Raw genomic sequence first — 19,488 nt, forward strand, 5'->3', positions numbered from 1 at the left:
TGACATCATTTTTATATATGACATATAACACTTATATAAGAAACTATGTTTTAGTTGCCCCAGTAAAATAGAAATAGTTATTAGATAATTTGATAATGGGCAGAGTCAAATTGACTGCCTTGTGGTATTTGTTCTGGCCTTCTGTTTCCTGAGTTCAAAATTCACTGAGGTCAATTTTGCCTTTCTCATTTGGGGTCATTAAATAAAATCCTAAACAAGTACTACAGCCAGTTGTTCTCTGTCTGTCTGTCTGTGTTGGAATCAGCTACACTGTGCTGTGATGAGGATCAGTCACAGCATCCCTTTCTTCAAAAATAGTTCAGTGAGGGACTAGTAATTTCTTATAAGGACAGTCTGATGCCTGAGGACAGCCTCATGTACAGCACAGAAATGAAGATAAAAAGTGAATGTAAATGTTTACTACTGAAGTTTATGACCAAACTAAATAATTTGATTGTTACAACACTCCAGAATATATTTGAAAAGAATTGGCTATGATTAGTAACTTTATGGATTCCTGTTCAGGTGGTACCATAGTTATTTTGTTGAACATCACAAGATATTTAATTCTATTATGGGATAGTAAAGGAAAGGTGGCTGTAATTGAATTAATCATCTAGCTAAAAGGAGATTTGCCTCTCATTTATATAACACTGCAGAACTCGGAGCCAAGTGCTGGCCTTATAGCAAGAAGCTTTATGCTGTTCTAGGCAAATCCAGTTACACCTCCACCAGAGATGTGTGTCAACAAGTTTTTGAAACATGTTGTAGAGTTCCAAAGAGTACCAACAATGTTTGGAATACACTCTCAAAAGAGTTTTTTCTCTGAAAGACTAAATATGTTTTAAACATATTAAGATTATAAAAATATTAAATGTGTCTTTACATACTGGAAGGAGTTTTAAGCATGTTGTGTGATGTTCCATTTAATTTTATTTGGTGTGTGAAATTATTTATCATATATATCGGATTTTTTGAGAGTTGGCTATTTTAAACTTTTAAATATTTGAACAGGCACAGACATGACTATGTGGTTAGGCTGTTTCCACTGCATGCACCTTGGGCAAATAACTTCTATAGTCCTGAGCCGATCAAAGCCTTTTGAGTGGATTTGGTAAATGGAAACTGAAAGAAGCACATTGTGGGCTTGGAGTCTATCAAGAAAGCGTATCCAGGCTTCTTGATATGTTGCTTGATCTTTCCAAACACAATGTTGTTTGTTTCCACTTTTTCACACAAAACATGTACAGGTAAGCTGTTATTTAATAGACTAGGAGATTATTATTCCACATAGAAACAAGAGTGGTTTAGTGACATGAAGGTCATCCACCCATTGATAAAAAAAAAAAAAACCAAAAGAACTCTGCCCTAACATACATCTGACCCATGCAAGCATGGAAAAGTAGATGTTAAAACATAAATAATGATGATGATGATGATGATGATAGAACATGATACTGCATATCTGTATGTTTAAATCTCTGTCTGAGACAAATGCCTCTTTTCTTCAGTAAGTCTACTTACATTTTGGTTTGTCATATAAAGCCTGTTCTGGTGCTTCACTCAAATCCACAAGTAGACCTTCAGCACTGTTATTGAATTCATTATTTTTATTTTTATTTACAGTTGAATATAATCCTTCAGGAACCTGAAATTTAATTTAATAAGAAATAAGAACACAAAAAAGAACAAAAATAAATGAAACAATAAAATTAAGTATTACCTAATGAAATCATTGAACTATTTCAAAACCATGAATTACAAATTCATAGGACATGCCACCTAGACTCAAAAAATGTTGGTCTCCAGTCAAAAACTTAACAAACTCTGTGATTATTCACATGATGCTACAGCAGCTGGATATACTGCTGTCTACTTGCCTTCTGTCTCATGCCCATTGTTACACTGAAGAGTTGTCAGGTCACTGTTGTGCTGGTGAATGAGTGTTTATATATATTGGTGTGAAGAATGGGCATCACCATTGTCATGATTTTTGCTAGCCTTTTCTTGTCAAGGACCTTTCCTTGTCAGGGACCTTCCATTGTCATGAGCTTGTATTTTTGTGGTCACCATGATCGTGGTTGTGGATATTTGTGTGTTTGCTGAAGACTGTCATGTGGCTGGTCATGAGAAAGAATGATGTTGCATCCTTTTTAACTGAATGTAAGATCAGGCTGGCTTCAGATAAAATAAAACATATTTTGTTGATAGAAAACTGCATACAAATATGCAGATTATCACAGACTCTGGTTATCAGAGTAGTAAGTAGGAACAGATTTATTGTGTCAGCTTAGACATTGGCTGTCTGGAAGAGAAAAATGCAGATACCATAGCTGCTGCACACTATTGAAGCTTGGAGAAGAGAAAATGTGAAGTGTCTTGTTTGAAGGCTTGCTGCAGTCTACAATGGTTTAAGTATCAAACTGCTTGACTAGGGTAAAAGGGTGTGAATTTCTAGAATATTTGAGAAGCTGTTCATGCCATAGCTTCAAGCTGATTGGTCAATTTATAGATCAATCACATGAAACTGCAGCAGTTTGTTCATGACCATAAACTAACAATTTCATAGTTGGGGTTCAAACCCTACAAAGTTATTTGAAGAAATTGGTAAAGAGAAAATCTGAATAGAAAACTGAAAGAGGAGAAAGACAAAAGTTATTCCTTAGAAATTCTACTCATACTGCTTCCTTATGCGGGAGTTGGGTAAGTCTTATAACACTTAGTTGGAGGGAATCTCACTGTGTTGTGCTTCAAGAGAAAATCAGTTTGGTGAAGCCTAGCTCTCTTTAAACATTCATCAATTTTATTGTGATACATCTGTATACAGTAGGGAGATGTTCCTCTTTGATGCGACTACAGAGTGCATCTGTGTACAGCATCGATATGTTCCCCTTTGGTGTAGCCATAGTGGTGCAGCTGTATACAATAGGGAGATGTTCCATCTTGATGCAGTTGCATACAGTAATGAGTTGTTGCACCTTGATGCAGCTACAATGGTACAACTGCACACAAAGATGGGATTTACCACTCTTGAGATGATCCCAACTGTTTATAACAAGATGCATTGGACCATCTGTGTTTTGGCAATAGAAATGTGGCTGAGATGATGACAAGAAACAAATATTTTAGCAGTCAGCAGGGAAGGAAGGACATGTTGGATAAGCCTAGTGTTAAGTATAGAACCCCACCACCCAGTAAGGATGGTCATAGCAGGATTCAAAGATCTTGTTTAGAGATGACTTGGGGCTAAACAACAAAAACACCCTAACAACTCATATGTAGCTCATGTGAGAGAAGTCAGGACTATTGAAGTGAACCCATATTTTACTAGTAATGATTTTAACAAATGTGAAGGGATGCCACAAGGAAGCTGGAACACAAGACAGGATTAATTAAATTCTACTAAATTGTCATTCTATGGAAACTAAACTAATATTGGTTTCAAATTTTAGCAGAAGATCAGCAGTTTTGGAGAAAAGGGCTAAGTCAATTAAATCAACCCCTGTGTCAACTGGTACTTATTTTACTGACCCCGAAAGAACAAACGGCAAAGTTGGCCCTGGTAGAATCTGAACTCAGAATGTAAAGACGGACAAAAAGCTGCTAAGCTTTACACCTGGCATGCTACTGATTCTGCCAGCTCACCACCTTGGAAACTAAACTAATATTGATTTCTTTCTTTCATAGCTACAAGGTTATGTGAATGGGAATAAATTGATAATAATGTTCATCTTCTCCCATGTGTACAAGCAATTAAGGAATGTGAATTGAAATAGGATGCAGATTCAGCCTTCTGAAAGTTTACCCCTTGTGTTCTGGTATTTACCACTAAAACTATGTTAAGCAAGGCAATATTTCTCATGGCCAAGGGCGGCTAGCTGGCAGAATCGTTAGCATGCTGGGCAAAATGCTCAGCAGTATTTCGTCTGCTGGTATTTCGTTCTGAGTTCAAATTCTGCCAAGGTTGATTTTACCTTTCATCCTTTTGGGGTTGATTAAATAAATACCAGTTACACAAAATGCTCAGCAGTATTTCGTTCTGAGTTCAAATTCTGCCAAGGTTGATTTTACCTTTCATCCTTTTGGGGTTGATTAAATAAATACCAGTTACACACTGGAGCTGATGTAGTCGACTTAATCCCTTTGTCTGTCCTTGTTTGTCTCCTCTATGTTTAGCCCCCCTGTGGGCAATAAAGAAATAAATATTTCTCATGGCCAGACATGTTTTCACAGAAGACTGGAAACAAACAACATAAGTTTCTGCTACTGCTAGCCATATGAGGGAAGCTAGTGTTTGTAAGGACAAAGGAGAAGGATGCAAATGGAGAGGAGGGAAAATAAAAAGTCTATAGCAACACATTCACCAACTTACATTTGAATTACTGTTAGGCACAGAATAATTTGGAAGAGGAGGTATCTGTGGTGGTGTTGGAGAAGGCGGCATGGCATTTGGTCGGTCATTATAATACTCTGCTTCATCTTCCCATGATTCACCATTAAACTGACCGTCTGTCCTGAAAAATGTATCAGACATTATTAGTTGATTAGTAAATACTGCAAGGACAAGGAGGATGAAATGTTTAAAGGCAAATCGGACACACCAAGAACCTATCAAAAACAGAAAATAAGTTTATTTTTCCTTGATTTTAGTTAACTATGTATATTTGATTGTTAGTTTATTCTGTTTAATATTTCAAAAAGATAATAAAAAACAACCACAAACTGCTTTTATAACCTAAATCAAAACTTAAACATAAAACAAAATTTGGTATATATATATATATACATATATAATAAAAAAACAAGCATAGAAAATACGTATGTGGTTAAGAAGTTCACTTTGCGACCATGTGGTTCCTGCTTCAGTTTTACTGCATGGCACTTTACTTGGACAAGAGGTACCCATTATACCTGAGGTTAACTAATGGAAGAAATTTGGTACACTGAAACTCTGTGGAAGTCAAACTGTACATCTGTCCATCTGTGTGTGTGTATAATCACCAACAACATCATTTTATATGTTTCCCATGCGAGCATGGGTGGGAGAGTTCAACAATATCCAATGGGCTAGAAGACCATATCTTACTCCAATATCTTAGCTTTGGCAAGGTTTCTATGGCTGGACATACTACTTTATACCAACCATTTTATACAGTGTACAGAGTGTCCTGGGTGCTTCTTTTCCATGGCATCATTACCAAAGAGTTTGCCATGCCATTCATCAAGATAAAAGGGTCTTCTTAAGCCCTGCATTGTTGCTGCTCAATTCTATTTACCATATATGAGTAAGTATGTATCATCAGTTTTACATCCACCTTTTCATGGTGGCATGGGTTGGATGAGATTTTTTGAGAGAGAGAGAGAGAGAGAGAGGGAGAGAGAGAGAGAGAGGGAGAGAGAGAGAGAGAGAGGGAGAGAGAGAGAGAGAGAGAGAGAGAGAGAGAGACATGTGCACACATATATATGCATACATATTATGTATATGCGTGTGCATATATACACACACATATAAATGTACACATGCATATATATTTACATAAACACATATATATACAAACACATTATTTCTTCTATTCATTCATTTTACATCTATTTGCCACTATTCGATTGGACTTATACTTATTTGAGGCAGTACTTTTACAGCTGAATGCTCTTCAGTATTACAAGTAAAGAGTTTTTAATCCACCATCCATGAAAGATTTCTGCACAGTTTTCATCAGCCAAATTCCACTCACAAGGTATTGGATGACCTTAAGGCAAAAAAAAAAAGACACTTGTCCAAGGTTCCACACATTGGTAGTAAACCCAGAACCACATGGTTGCAAACTAAACTCCTTAACCACAAAGCCATATTCTAAAATGAAAATGGGTGTATGTATGCCATTCTTATAATTGCCATCGCTGTAAAACTGCCGGAGGTTAGCAGCTGGAAAGGAAGACATGCAGGAAATAAATTTCAAAAGGAATCAAGAATTTTAAGAATATTTGCTTTAGCAATAATGGTTGAAATTGGAGAGCAAATTCTTCAATTATTGAAAATAAAGAATATAAAATTATTCAGTCATGCAGGAATAACAAATAATGCATGGATGAGAAAAACCATGCAACCATTTTTTCAATAACTAATTAAGAAGTTGAACATCCAATTTAATAGATAGAGAGAGAGAGAGAGAGAGAGAGAAAGAGAGGTGGGTAGGGGAATTTTCACAAAGAAAAGGGAAAGATGTTTCCATTAAAGCATTTAACATGCACAAGAAGCTGCAATTGAAATAGTTAATAAGCACCAAAATAATTGATTTTGCTGAGAAAATATTGGGGGCGGGGGGAACAAAAAGCAAAATAAAAAAAACAGTTATATTGCATAGGCATGGGTGTGTGGTTAGAAAGTTCTCTCTGTAACCACATAGGCCTGGGTTCAATTCTACTGGACATCACCTTGTGCAAATGTTTTCTATTATACCCTCTGGGCTCTTTCCATTCCCGAGCGTCTAGTAACACTATCCGTATCACGTCCTCACGTTGTTGTTTTTTGTTATTGTTTTTTGTCTTTTTTTAAAACTATATATATTCTTTTATTCTCTTACTTGGTTCAGTTAGTTGACTGCAGCCATGTTGGAGCACCGCCTTTGGGGGTTTTTAGTTGAAGAAATTGACTCCAGGACTTATTCTTTGTAAGCCTAGTACTTATTCTATCAGTCTTTTTTTGCTGAAGTGCTAAGTTATGGGGACATAAACACACCAACATCGGTTGTCAAGTGATGGTGGGAGGACAAACACAGACACAAAGATATGCACAAACATAAATACACACACACACACACTACATTTATAATTTTATTAATTTCACATCTGCTTTCCATGCTAGCATGGATTGGACAGGTTTTCATCATCCAAGTCAAATCCTGATCAGAAGTGAGTTAGAGGATTATGTCTTGCTCTTACACACCATTGATGAATAGTTTCTATGGTTGGACGCCCTTCCTAACATCAACTACTTTACAAAGTGAGCTGAGTGCATTTTATTGTGGCACTAATACTAAAGAGGTTGCCAAGTCACCTGCAGGACTAGAGCCTTGCCTACATTGTTTTTGTTCATTCAAGTCAAATGTGGTCAAAGATATGAGTGTGATGTGTGAAACTGAGCAAAAGGGTAGTAGAAGAGGGAGTAATGGATGAAAGACAGTAATAAGAGTTACATGTGGGTGGAGGATATAGGCTGATGAAAGAAGTAGTGGAAGTGGAGGAGAATGAAGGAGGCTGATGATCTTTGTCAACAAAGTGTAATAAGGGAGAGAATATTGCATGTGTGTATATGAGAGAGAGAGAGAGATGGGGTTAAAGAATGGCTATAAAGATGAGTGATGGTCTGAGAGAGTGAGCAATAAAGATGTGGAATGGTAAAAGAGAACGGTGTGTCTTAATGAAGAGTGGGAGGAAGAATGATGGTTAGCCACTCTCATTAGCCAGGCTAAAGTGTGAACAGAATGCGAACAGAATCAGTGCCATTCCTTGTTACACAGGCAGTGTGGTACGATGAATAGAAAAGGGTGAGTGATAGATTATAGCATGGAGCAGAGGGTGAGTAACAAATTTGAGGGCGGAGAAGAGGCTGAGTGTTAGAATAGAGACTAGAGAAGAGAATGAAGAAGAATGAATCAGATTGGAAAGTGGAGTAGAAGGTGAGTGTTAGATTAAGAGGGTGAGATAGATGAGGAGGTAATAATAAGGGCAGGAGTTGGAAATTTAATAGGGATGTAATATAATGGATAACAGCTCCATATGTAGACATATGACTTGATTGCTATCACCACCATTATTTTAATGACTGCCATCGTCATCATTTAGCATCTGTTTTCCATGTTGGCATGGGTTAGACAGTTTGACTGGAACTTGTAAGCTGAAAAGCTGCACCAACTTCCGGTCTGATTTGGCATGGTTTCTATGGCTTGATGCCCTTCCTAACACTAACCACTACAAAAGTGCGATGGTGCTTTTTACGTGCCACTGGTATGGATGCTTTTATGTGACACTGGCATCAGCCATGACTATGATTTCACTTGTCTTGATGAGTTTTCTCAAGTACAGTGTATCACTAAAGGTCTTAGTCACTTGTCATCACCTCCGTGAGGCCCAATGTTTGAAGATCATGCTTCACTACCTCATCCCATGTCTTCCTGGGTCTACCTCTTCTACAGGTTCCCTCCACAGTGAGAGATCAGCACTACTTTACACAGCTGTCCTCATCCATACACATCACATGACCATACCAGCACAGTTGTCTCACTTGCACACCACATCTGATGCCTCTCATGTTCAACTCCATAATATGTGTGTGTGTGTTCATGATTTTGTTTGTATGTTTGGCAGAACATTACTTGTTAAAAAGATAATTGCTTTAAGGAAATGGGAACTTAGCAACTGAATAAAAAATAAGAATCAAACTGGAATAAGTAGTGGAGTTGATATAATCAACAACAAAAAAACCCTTGAAGTTAGTGTCACAGCATGGTTGGAATCCAAGATTTGAATCCAGTAAAAGAAGAAAAGAAAAACTGGTTTGAAGGTTTTGATAGATAGTAAAAATTTCAATCAACAAACTTCAGAAAAATGAAATCCAGAAATATAATAATCATTGCATAAATGGTAATGTAATGGCATCATATTAATTAATTTGAGTGTGGGTAGAAAGAAGGGGAATAAAACATAATGAGAAAATCATCAAGCAAGAAACAAAAATACCATTCTTTATTTTCTTTAATGGAGAAAAACAATGAGATTTAGATAAGATGTTGGTAGAAATAAAAAGAATAAAAATCATGCCATGTTGGATTGCAGAAAGGATTAGAGTACAGAGGCAGAGGGAAAGGGTTTCAATTCCAGGGAATGACATCAAGATGAAAAGCTTTTTAAATAAAAGTCTATTAATGAAAATAAATATTTCATTTATCAACCAAATGGAAATATATTGAATATCGGGCAAAGATACACAGTAGGGAACTGAAATGTTATTCAGTTCCTAACTTACTTTTCAAATTTGTCTCTTGGCCAAACTTTTGCCACAGGAGTTGAGGGGCTAAAAATAAAGAAAAATTTTGAATCTAATACAGAAAAATATGAAATTAGTGACAGAAAATATTATAAGCAACAAGACTGATTGTTAAAGAGAATGGATATAGTTGATTGTATCCAGTATATTACTGATCCAAAACAGGTCTGGAGTGCGGCTGTAGACTCAAAAAGAAAGACAACACAAACCATTTAATGTAATTAGTCTGGGGCTCTTCAGATGCTAATATTGTTTTGCTAACTATTATATTATGTTATTATGTGCTATGTTAGTGTTAGGGTTAAGTAATCGTGCGGATGTTAATCCGCAAAATTACTGAAATGTGAAAACTACCAACCCTGCCATCTATTATAACTTTTGTTCTGTTTAATATATACATAGATTATGCCTCCAAAGAAGAGAGCTTGCTGGGGAAAGAAAGCAACTGGTTTAAAAAGACAGCAACAAACTGCAGCAATTCACCACATTCCAGAAGCTACTTTGAACATAATGCAAAATGGTGCATCAACATCTTCTGCTCAATCTGTTAGAATTCTGGCAAAAATGTGTAGCAACAGATTGCCAGCAATTGCTTCATCAGAAATTGCTGTCCTAGCTCCTGCGAAAAGGGATTACCCTGCTATGTATAATCAGGGCAGTGCAAAAAGTTGTTTTGCACATATCATTTGTATAGCCAATTAAACGGATGAAATTTACGTACGATTAATAATGTTATGCAAAACAGCCTTCAAACTTGCCCTTTTCATTTCATCGTCTTTTGAATTACGAACATATTTACATCATAAGGGTTTTTTCATTGTAAGTCTTTCTTTTTTAGTTAATTTTCACCTAGCAAGACTTATCGTAGATGGCGTAATAAGTCACACCCGGACAACGTCGGGTTATACTGCTAGTAAATAATAAAGCGTAATAGAGACTTGTTCATCCACAAAATTTATTTAATAATAATTTTGTGGATGTAGAAGTTTCCATACACTTTATTATTAATTATAATATATACCTCAGGCAATTTTTACTGTCCAGCGAAGTGTACATGGAATTACCCATCGGAAAAATTCATGGAGTGACTAACAACAGATTGTAGTCAGAGATGTTAAATACTGATCATCGTGGTTAGCCATTAACTGGAACATAACTGAGAACTAATACGGTATCTACTCAGATAATGTATCCCACCAAACTTATATACAGTAATCCCTCGCCATATCGTGGTTCATCTATTGTGCACTCAGTACATTGCAAATTTTTCTGGCAAATATATTTAAATTTATATCGCGGGTTTCTGCAGCTGATAGGTATTTATAATTTTTGAGATTTTAATTATTTCTGTGGGAGGTTTTGGAACTTAACATCCGCGATAGTCAAGGGATTACTCTGTGTATGTGTATGTGTGTGTGTGTATATGTATGTATGTATAATATATGCATGTATGTGTATATATATATATATATATATATATGCATAAATATGTATATAAAATTGGTGAAGAATGGAGATATTTATCTGAAGATTAACTGTACTAATAGCAAAAGCTACAGAAATAACAACACTGAACCCCAATATAAACCTGATATACAAAGAGCAGCAGCAATTTTCGTGACATACATGGCTTCCAATGAAGTAAGGTATTTGTTAAATTTTCTTTTTTAATAAATTTTTATACAAATACAATAACAATAGAAATAAAATTTAGATATAAGATCTTACCATTCAGGTAGCATTGTAGGTTTGGGTTGTTTCCGAAGGTATTCTTTAAATCTCAATTCAAATGCTTGACCAATTGTAGTAATGACGCTTTCAGCCAGTCCTCCACCACACTCCAACACATAACAAGCTCGGCCATTGACAGAATCTTTGGCAACATATGCCACAAAATCTTTGGTTTCCTTTAAAAGAAATAAAGGAAATGACAACTGAAAATACAGGTTTCAACACATATATACTGTCATACAGAGCAAGTTAGACGAACACTTCAGTTTTAAAAGCTTATGATGATGGTGTTGATATTGATGATCACCATCATAATAGTTTTAACATCTTTTACATGCTAGCATGGGTTGGATGGAATTTATCAAAGCAGATTTTCAATAGTCAGATGTGCTTCCTTTCACAACCTTTCCCTGTATCCAAACAAGGTAATATTTCTCCATGGCCAAACAGGCTTTCTCAGAAAATTGGAAATGAATGTCACTGCTTGCATGACAGTGACACACATTTAAAACTATCTCATAATGTGGATCTAGTCGGTTCTGTTCGAATTGATTTCATATTCAGTGTAATGATACACTTCTATTGGCTAATGAATGACGTGAAAATCATTTTTGCTATAAATCAATAAATAAAGAGTTATTAGCAATAAAAGTTTGAAAATTTTGCTAATTTTAGCCAGTCGTAAGCACAGACATATTCATGCCTGTTTCCATATTAACAAGCAGAACATGAGAACTATTTTGTCTGTGAGAAAGCACATATTGACAAATATATTAAAGCCACTTGTTTTACCTATGTGTTGACAATTGAGCATGTGAACTTATGTAGCAAAGGAGATACGAGAATTGTGATTTGTTCAAGAAATTGATTGAATGCATTTTTAGCTTTCATTTTCAATGAACTGGTCAACAAAATGTTTGTTTTTAAAAATATTTAATTTGTAACGTGCTATTTCGTTTTTAGATAAATTTTTTAAGTACGTACTATCACATCACATGCATATTGAATGTTTAAAACTACAAAAGATGTGTTGTTTACTCTTTCTTTTTTCTTTTGTTAACCCAAAAGTTGATGCCAATACTCAACAAGTAGCGAAATCATGGGCCTCTGTGAAACAAGGTAATAAACGATGCTGTGGCACTCCCTGTTCTATGGAAGATTCATATCTCTGTGAATTTATGCGACACAGGAGTTGCAAATATTGTGATTTGTTTGAGAAATTGATTGAATGTATTTCTAACTTTCGTTTTTAATTTTAAAAATATTTTGTTGTGTTGCTTATTGCATGTTTAAATGTTTGTTTCTTTTTAAGCATATTTTGTTCACTCTTTTATTTTCATATATAACATGTAAACATGTACATCATTTAGAACATTGTCATTTTATAAGATTTTGCAGGCAAATTTTAAAATTAACATAAACATTTATTTACATGAAAGAAAATTACCAGAGAACTTTCATCTAATTCTTTCAAATTTTTCTGTTAAAACTGTATTGAAACCATATGTGGGGAAAAACTGTAATGTGTTGTTCAATGCATTTGCATTAAATGCATATTGAATGCTTAAAGCTACTTGTTTGCTTATTTCTTTTTGTCATTGAATTAGTTGTGAGGTGTGCTAAAAATAACAGATGAATAAAGTTTTTCGGATAAATCTTTTAAGTTCATGCCATTGCATTAAATGCATAATTAATGCTTCAAACTATAAAACACATGTTGTTTACAAATATTGACAACACATGCTATTTTCAGGATGTTGATGACAAAATGTGAAGTCATGCATAAAATGACAGTTTTAAAATAATGATTTAGCCAGAGGGGAAGCAGATAAGAAAAGATTTGCCAATGTTCTGCGCCGTGAGGACCAAAGACTCGAGGTATTTCGTGTTGCAAGACAGTGTAGGAGAGAAATGTGTTCGCATGGATGATGGTACGCTTGCACTAAATGAGGATGCAAAGAAAGAGGTCTGGAGATGCCACTACGATAGATTGCTTAATAAAGAGAATGAATGGGAGGAAGAGAGCCTGCCGTATGTCGACCCAATAGAGGGACCAGCTATCCGAGTTGATAGTACCAGGGTAGATAAAGCAATTAAGAGTATGAAGACCGGGAAAGCCCCCGGCCCATCAGGAATCACTGCAGAGATGCTCAAAATATCTGGCAGTGTTGGCTATAGCCTAGTCACCCATATTACGAACCAGGTGATACACGAAGGAGTCATACCCAATGACTGGTGTAGCAGCATCATAGTCAACTGCTACAAAGGTAAAGGTGATGCTTTAGATACAAATAATTACAGAGGCATCAAGCTGTTAGATCAGGTTATGAAAGTTACAGAGAGGGTCATAGCCCAACTAATTAGGGAGCGAATCAATTTAGATGAGATGCAGTTTGGGTTCGTGCCAGGTAAAAGCACTACTGATGCCTTATTTCTAGTAAGACAGCTGCAGGACAAATATCTAGCCAAGGATAAACCTCTGTACCTGGCTTTCGTTGACATGGAGAAAGCCTTTGACAGGGTCCCCCGATCCCTTATCTGGTGGTCAATGAGGAAACTTGGGATAGAAGAATGGTTAGTGAGAGCTGTGCGAGCCATGTACAGAGATGCTGCCAGTAAGGTGAGTGTTGGAAATGAGTACAGCAATGAATTCCGGGTAGAGGTAGGGGTCCACCAAGGTTCCGTCCTCAGCCCACTCTTATTTATCATAGTCCTCCAGGCAATCACAGAGGAGTTCAAGACAGGTTGCCCCTGGGAGCTCCTCTATGCTGATGACCTTGCCCTAATTGCGGAGTCACTATCAGAACTAGAGGAGAAGTTTCAAGTGTGGAAGCAAGGTCTAGAATTGAAGGGCCTTAGAGTCAACCTAGCTAAAACCAAAATCCTAATAAGTAGGAAGGTAGATAAAACACAAACCCCTTCAGGTAGATGGCCCTGCTCAGTATGTAGAAAAGGAGTAGGTAGTAACTCTATAAGATGTACCCGGTGCAAGCTATGGACACATAAGAGGTGCAGCAACATCAAAGGCAGGTTAACTAGGAAGTTAGTTTTTGTATGTGGCAGATGTTCAGGTGCAATAAAGACTGTAAACAAACAGGAAACAACTTCTATCTCATTCCAGGGTGAAAAACTAGAGGTAGTCGATAGCTTCCGCTATCTGGGCGACCAAGTTAGTAGTGGGGGTGGGTGCGCTGAAAGTGTAGCTGCTAGAATAAGAATAGCCTGGGCAAAGTTTAGAGAGCTCTTACCCCTGCTGGCGACAAAGGGACTCTCACTCAGAGTAAAAGGCAGACTGTATGACGCATGTGTACGAACAACCATGCTACATGGCAGTGAAACATGGGCTGTAACTGCTGAGGACATACGTAAGCTCGCAAGGAATGAAGCCAGTATGCTCCGTTGGATGTGTAATGTCAATGTGAATACCCGTCAGAGTGTAAGTATCTTGAGAGAAAAGCTGAACATTAGAAGCATCAGTTGTGGTGTGCAAGAGAGACGATTGCGCTGGTATGGACATGTGGTGAGAATGGATGAGGATAGCTGCGTGAAAAAGTGCCACACCCTAACAGTTGAGGGAACCCGTGGAAGAGGTAGGCCCAGGAAGACCTGGGCTGAGGTGGTGAGGCAAGACCTTCGTACATTGGGCCTCACCGAGGCGATGACTACTGACCAAGACCTTTGGAAATGTGCTGTGCATGAGAAGACCCGGCAAGCCAAGTAAGATCGTTGCCAGTGCCCCTGGACTTACTCTTGTGCGGGTGGCACATAAGATGCACCATTTTGAGCGTGGCCGTTGCCAGTACCACCTGACTGGCTTCCATAGGATTTTCGAGCGGGATCGTTGCCAGTGCCCCTGGACTGGCTTGTGCGGGTGGCACATAAAAGACACCATTTCGAGCGTGGCCGTTTTCGTGCGGGTGACATGTAAAAGCACCTATTACACTCTCTGAGTGGTTGCCGTTAGGAAGGGCATCCAGCTGTAGAAACTCTGCCAAATTTAGTATTGGAGCCTGGTGTTGCCATCCGGTTTCACCAGTCCTCAGTCAAGTCGTCCAACCCATGCTAGCATGGAAAGCGGACGTTAAACGATGATGATGATGATGATGATTCCTGACTGGGTGAAAATTATTGAACTTTAAACCTCTATTACTTTTTAAGAACATTTTTGCGGAAAAAGTGAAATAACTTCAGCAATTCAGCTTGGAAGAGTAAATTACTGTACCAAATTTTAAAGTTAAACTTTAATTTTTGAAATGCTGGCAGCCAAACCAACTAGATCCCATAATGTCAAGGCAAGGAGACACAAACACACACACTCACAGTCACATATTTGCATACATAACACACACATACACACAAGACCACATAGTTGGGAAGCAAAATCTTACACATACAACCACATCTGTACCTACACATTACAATTGAATTGGAAATATTTTTACAAATAGGATTTTATAGGAGTATAATACAGACATACCTTAGCCTACACCATATCATTAATAAGTCATCTGTCCCCTGAACAAAGAAACTGAGATGACAAAATAGAAGATGGAAAAGATGACAATGACAAAATTAATAAAATCTTACCATATCTCCCCCGGATGCAAACGAGACTGATGCCATATCATGGTTAGCAATTGTCTGAAATAAATAAATGGGAATAAATGATATGTATTACAGTGATGAGGGTATATATACATATATACGTGTATGTGTGTGTGTGTGTATGTATATATACATATAAGGTGCAGGAGTGGCTGTGTGGTAAGTAGCTTGCTTACCAACTACATGGTTCTGCGTTCAGTCCGTCTGGGTGGCACCTTGGGCAAGTGTCTTCTACTATAGCCTCGGGCCGACAAAAGCCTAGTGAGTGGATTTGGTAGACAGAAACTGAAAGACGTCCGTTGTATATATGTATATATGTGTGTGTGTGTGTGTGTGTGTGTGTGTACGTGTGTGTATGTTTGTGTGTCTGTGTTTGTCCCCCCAACATTGCTTGACAACCAATGCTGGTGAGTTTACGTCTCCGTAACTTAGCGATTTGGCAAAAGGGGCAATAGAATAAGTATTAGGCTTACAAAGAATAAGTCCTGGGTCAATTTGCTTGACTAAAGGCGGTGCTCCAGCATGGCCGCAGTCAAATGAGCGAAACAAGTAAAAGAGTATATGTATGTATATATATATATATATACCGGAGTAAGCACATGAAATGTGCAACAAGGTGGAAAAAAGAGTACTCAAATACCAGAGGTAGAGTAATATGCTTTATTTAAAAGCAGATAGAAGGCATCGTATATAGGGCCAAAGTCCAGATAGAAGGCTCGCATGATTATAGAACATATACAGGGGCTACAGAAAATTCTTTCAAAACCAGACTGTATTCGCATAAAAATTCTTTTAGGTACCCTGAAAATAGGACAAAGATGAGCCTGGCAAAATACGTCTGGCATTTAAAGGAGAATGAAGCCCAGCTTTTCAACGTGACATGGAGGATTTTAGGCAAAGCATCGCCTTACAGACATGGTGCCCATAAGAGGCCATTGAAATGTGATCTTTGTTTATTGGAAAAAATGAATATCTTGTTCCAGGATAAGAAGGCGCTAAACCAAAGACGCGAACTTTTAAACACATGTAGGCATGCGTCCAAATTTAAAATGTCTGCATGTAATATTCCATATGGGTAAATTTTTGACTATGATCGACTCCTTATAACCTTTGTGCAATCTGGCTATTGGATTGGTACCGAATCATAAATGATTTATTTAGCGTTGTGAGAATTTCGTATAGACCCCTACGTCATTTTAAGAAAACCTTTGTCTGTTATATACATAATTTTTCTTCTCCCTTGTTTTTACTTTTTACTTCATTCTATTCTATTTATTAAAAAAAAAAACGCTTTGTATTCTTTTATGCATGTATTTTCGCCTGGTTTTAACCTTTATACACCCAGCGATTTATTTAAGAAGTTAGCTGCATATATACACTGAGATCTAATGGTTTTTTTATGTAGATGTCTGTATAGTTACAGCACTTACGTATTCATATGCATGTACCTACGCTTACATATAGGGCCTGGGTTTGCACTTATGCATATGCTGTTATGATTTCGTGCGTATATTTTTTTGTGTATACATGGTATGAGTATATGCTTATATTTATTTATACATACATGCATCTATATTATTATATATGCGTATGTGCGATTAGGTTCACACTCACATATACTTGTATGTGTGCATACGCATGTATAAGGTTATGATCGTAAGTATTTGCGTACATATCAACATATGTATCTATATACGTGATGCTATATACATTTTTGTATACGCATATATGCGCAATCTAAATTTTTATGCACGTTTACTATATGTTCTTGCTTATTTTCTCTCTCTACTTCTTCCTTCCTATCCCCAGCCTTTTTCTCCTCTCTTTTCTTCCTTTGCTATCTTTCTTTTTTTCCATTTCTTTCTTTCTTCTTTTCTCTTTCTTTCTTTCTTTATTTTCTTTCTTCTTTTCCTTTTTTATGACAACTACATTCCCCCACCACCCCCTTTCCCATATTTAACATTATTATAGATACGTTACTCTTTACCCCTCCACTCCATAGCTTAAGATACAATTTTCGTTACCAGTGCATAGGTTTTTCACGCGCAAAATTAAATGCGTGTGTGTGTATATGTGTGTAGATTTGTACTTATGTATATATCTGTGCCTTGTAAATATAGGCCTATATACATAGATTGTTTGTGCGTATGCAGCTGTGTATTTCGATGTATATATTTATATATAGCTATATATATGTTGTGGATAGCCTTGTATACATACACACTATTGTAATTTTAATTTTATTTTATCTTATTTTATTTTATTCTGAATGCAGCGTATACTTTATTTTATCGATTTGATTTTAATCCGTTAATTCGTATATAATTAATTATTTGCAATATGTATTTTGAGCCCATTTTTCTATTTAAGGTTTTCTTCGATATTTTTTTAATAAGATGAATCTGTATTAAATTTATTTGGTCTGTGCATTACGCATCTATTACCGTTAATTGAAACGACCAATCCATGACCGTTATTTGAAACAACCAATCAAACGAATCCATGTGTTTTAAATTTTATATTACTTTCGATTGCATTGTTATCCTTTCTCCATTTCTAACAAAACTGTCCGATGAACGGGAACGTGAAACTCAGAGTAACGGTTTTTTTGTTATATTTCTGCTGCTTTTAAATAAAGTATATATATATATATATATATATATATATATATATATATATATATATACATATATATATATATTAGAAGAAAATGTTTCATTGAATAGGTTTAGATGATGGCAGTGTAGATTTATCAAATTCTGTTTCTCATGCAATACTAAACAGCCAATATGGCTTACAACGAGTCATTTTACTTTCATGAAATATGAACCTGATCTGGAAGAGTAATTATATTTGTATTATTTCCAGTCTACAGAAAGTTAAAGCAGAAGTTAATATATACTAATCCTGTTACTTACAGACTGTTTTGAATTAATTTAAATTCAAGAACATGCACTAGCAACCTGATTTATCAAACTTCAGCCAGTTCAACAGCTCCTGTTTGAATTGCTCTTCTCTATTTCAGCTGGATTTATTTTATTGATCCTTGAAGAATGAAATGTTAAAGTTACATAAATGTAGGATTTGAACTTACTGTAAACAACAATGCAGTTTTAGAGCCCTCATCACTGCACCAGCTAAACTGAGTGGCTTTTTAAGCACTCATAAATTTCCATTGTTTTAAGCAAGAATAACAGTAATAACAACAGCAGTAAAATAATGTTCATACCTTGCCATTTTCCATTATAACAAGTTTTAAGGCTTCAGTTGTAATAGTTAGAGTAATGTTGGAGCCTGAACACCTCAGGTTAGCATAACCTCCAAGAATGCGAAGAACCTTTTTGTCTGACTGAAAGTATAAAAATACAAAAAAAGTTTTTTTCATTAGGCCAATGTATATAAAGAATAACTGAAGTAAAATTATCATGATCATTGCTTTAATACTGGTGTAACAAGGAAGGGCTTCTTTATGCATTGGAAAATAATTTATTCATTACATTAATAGGGAAAATGTTCATGCAAAACAATTAATGAAAAAATTCAGATGAAACAGCAAACAGAGTCTTTGTTAGAAACTCAACATTTGAGCTAATTTTTACGTATCAAATACACATTCAGGTGCCATGATGCGTTTTCTTCTTCAATCATTCCAGGTTGATTATGCAGTAGTGAAAACAGCTACTAGGAGGATGTACACTCTGAATTTTTGGTGCTTAATTTGGCTATATTTGTAGGCCTCACTCATGGAAAGTTCTAGTCAGACCACTGAACTATCACATGAACAACAACTGTTCAATGGATAAAATCTTGGTTGTGCACAAGATTGTGATTTCTATATGGCAAAACTTGGGATCAAATCCAATGCTATACTTGCTTATTCATATTGGAATTGAATGATTTTTTTTTACAACAGTGTTCCTTGCACCTTAAGCCTGCATTTGTTGGCACTCCGTCACTTACAACGTTAAGGGTTCCAGTTGATTTGATCAACGGAACAGCCTGCTCGTGAAATTAGCGTGCAAGTGGCTGAGCACTCCACAGACACGTGTACCCTTAACGTAGTTCTTGGGGAGATTCAGCGTGACACAGGGTGTGACAAGGCTGAC

The 19,488-nt window shown here is 36.4% G+C and overlaps 1 protein-coding gene across 4 annotated transcripts in view; it reads right to left on the reverse strand.

The window, feature by feature from the left end:
• Window positions 1-19,488, reverse strand: part of LOC106871874 (SHC-transforming protein 1) — a 72,277-nt gene that overhangs the window by 8,320 nt on the left and 44,469 nt on the right. For 2 of the 4 annotated variants that reach the window (XM_052970637.2, XM_052970635.2), the window contains exons 5-10: window positions 18,612-18,731; window positions 15,365-15,418; window positions 10,775-10,953; window positions 9,026-9,073; window positions 4,373-4,514; window positions 1,525-1,648 (exon numbers count right to left, since the gene is read on the reverse strand). In XM_052970637.2, coding sequence (XP_052826597.1) covers window positions 1,525-1,648; window positions 4,373-4,514; window positions 9,026-9,073; window positions 10,775-10,953; window positions 15,365-15,418; window positions 18,612-18,731 — 667 coding nt within the window. The remainder of the gene's footprint in view (window positions 1-1,524; window positions 1,649-4,372; window positions 4,515-9,025; window positions 9,074-10,774; window positions 10,954-15,364; window positions 15,419-18,611; window positions 18,732-19,488) is intronic. The other 2 variants (XM_089357444.1, XM_052970636.2) reach the window with 1 other exon arrangement.

Source organism: Octopus bimaculoides, chromosome 9 (genome assembly GCF_046866305.1).
Source record: "Octopus bimaculoides isolate indiv1 chromosome 9, ASM4686630v1, whole genome shotgun sequence".
Taxonomy (NCBI): Eukaryota; Metazoa; Mollusca; class Cephalopoda; order Octopoda; family Octopodidae; genus Octopus; species Octopus bimaculoides.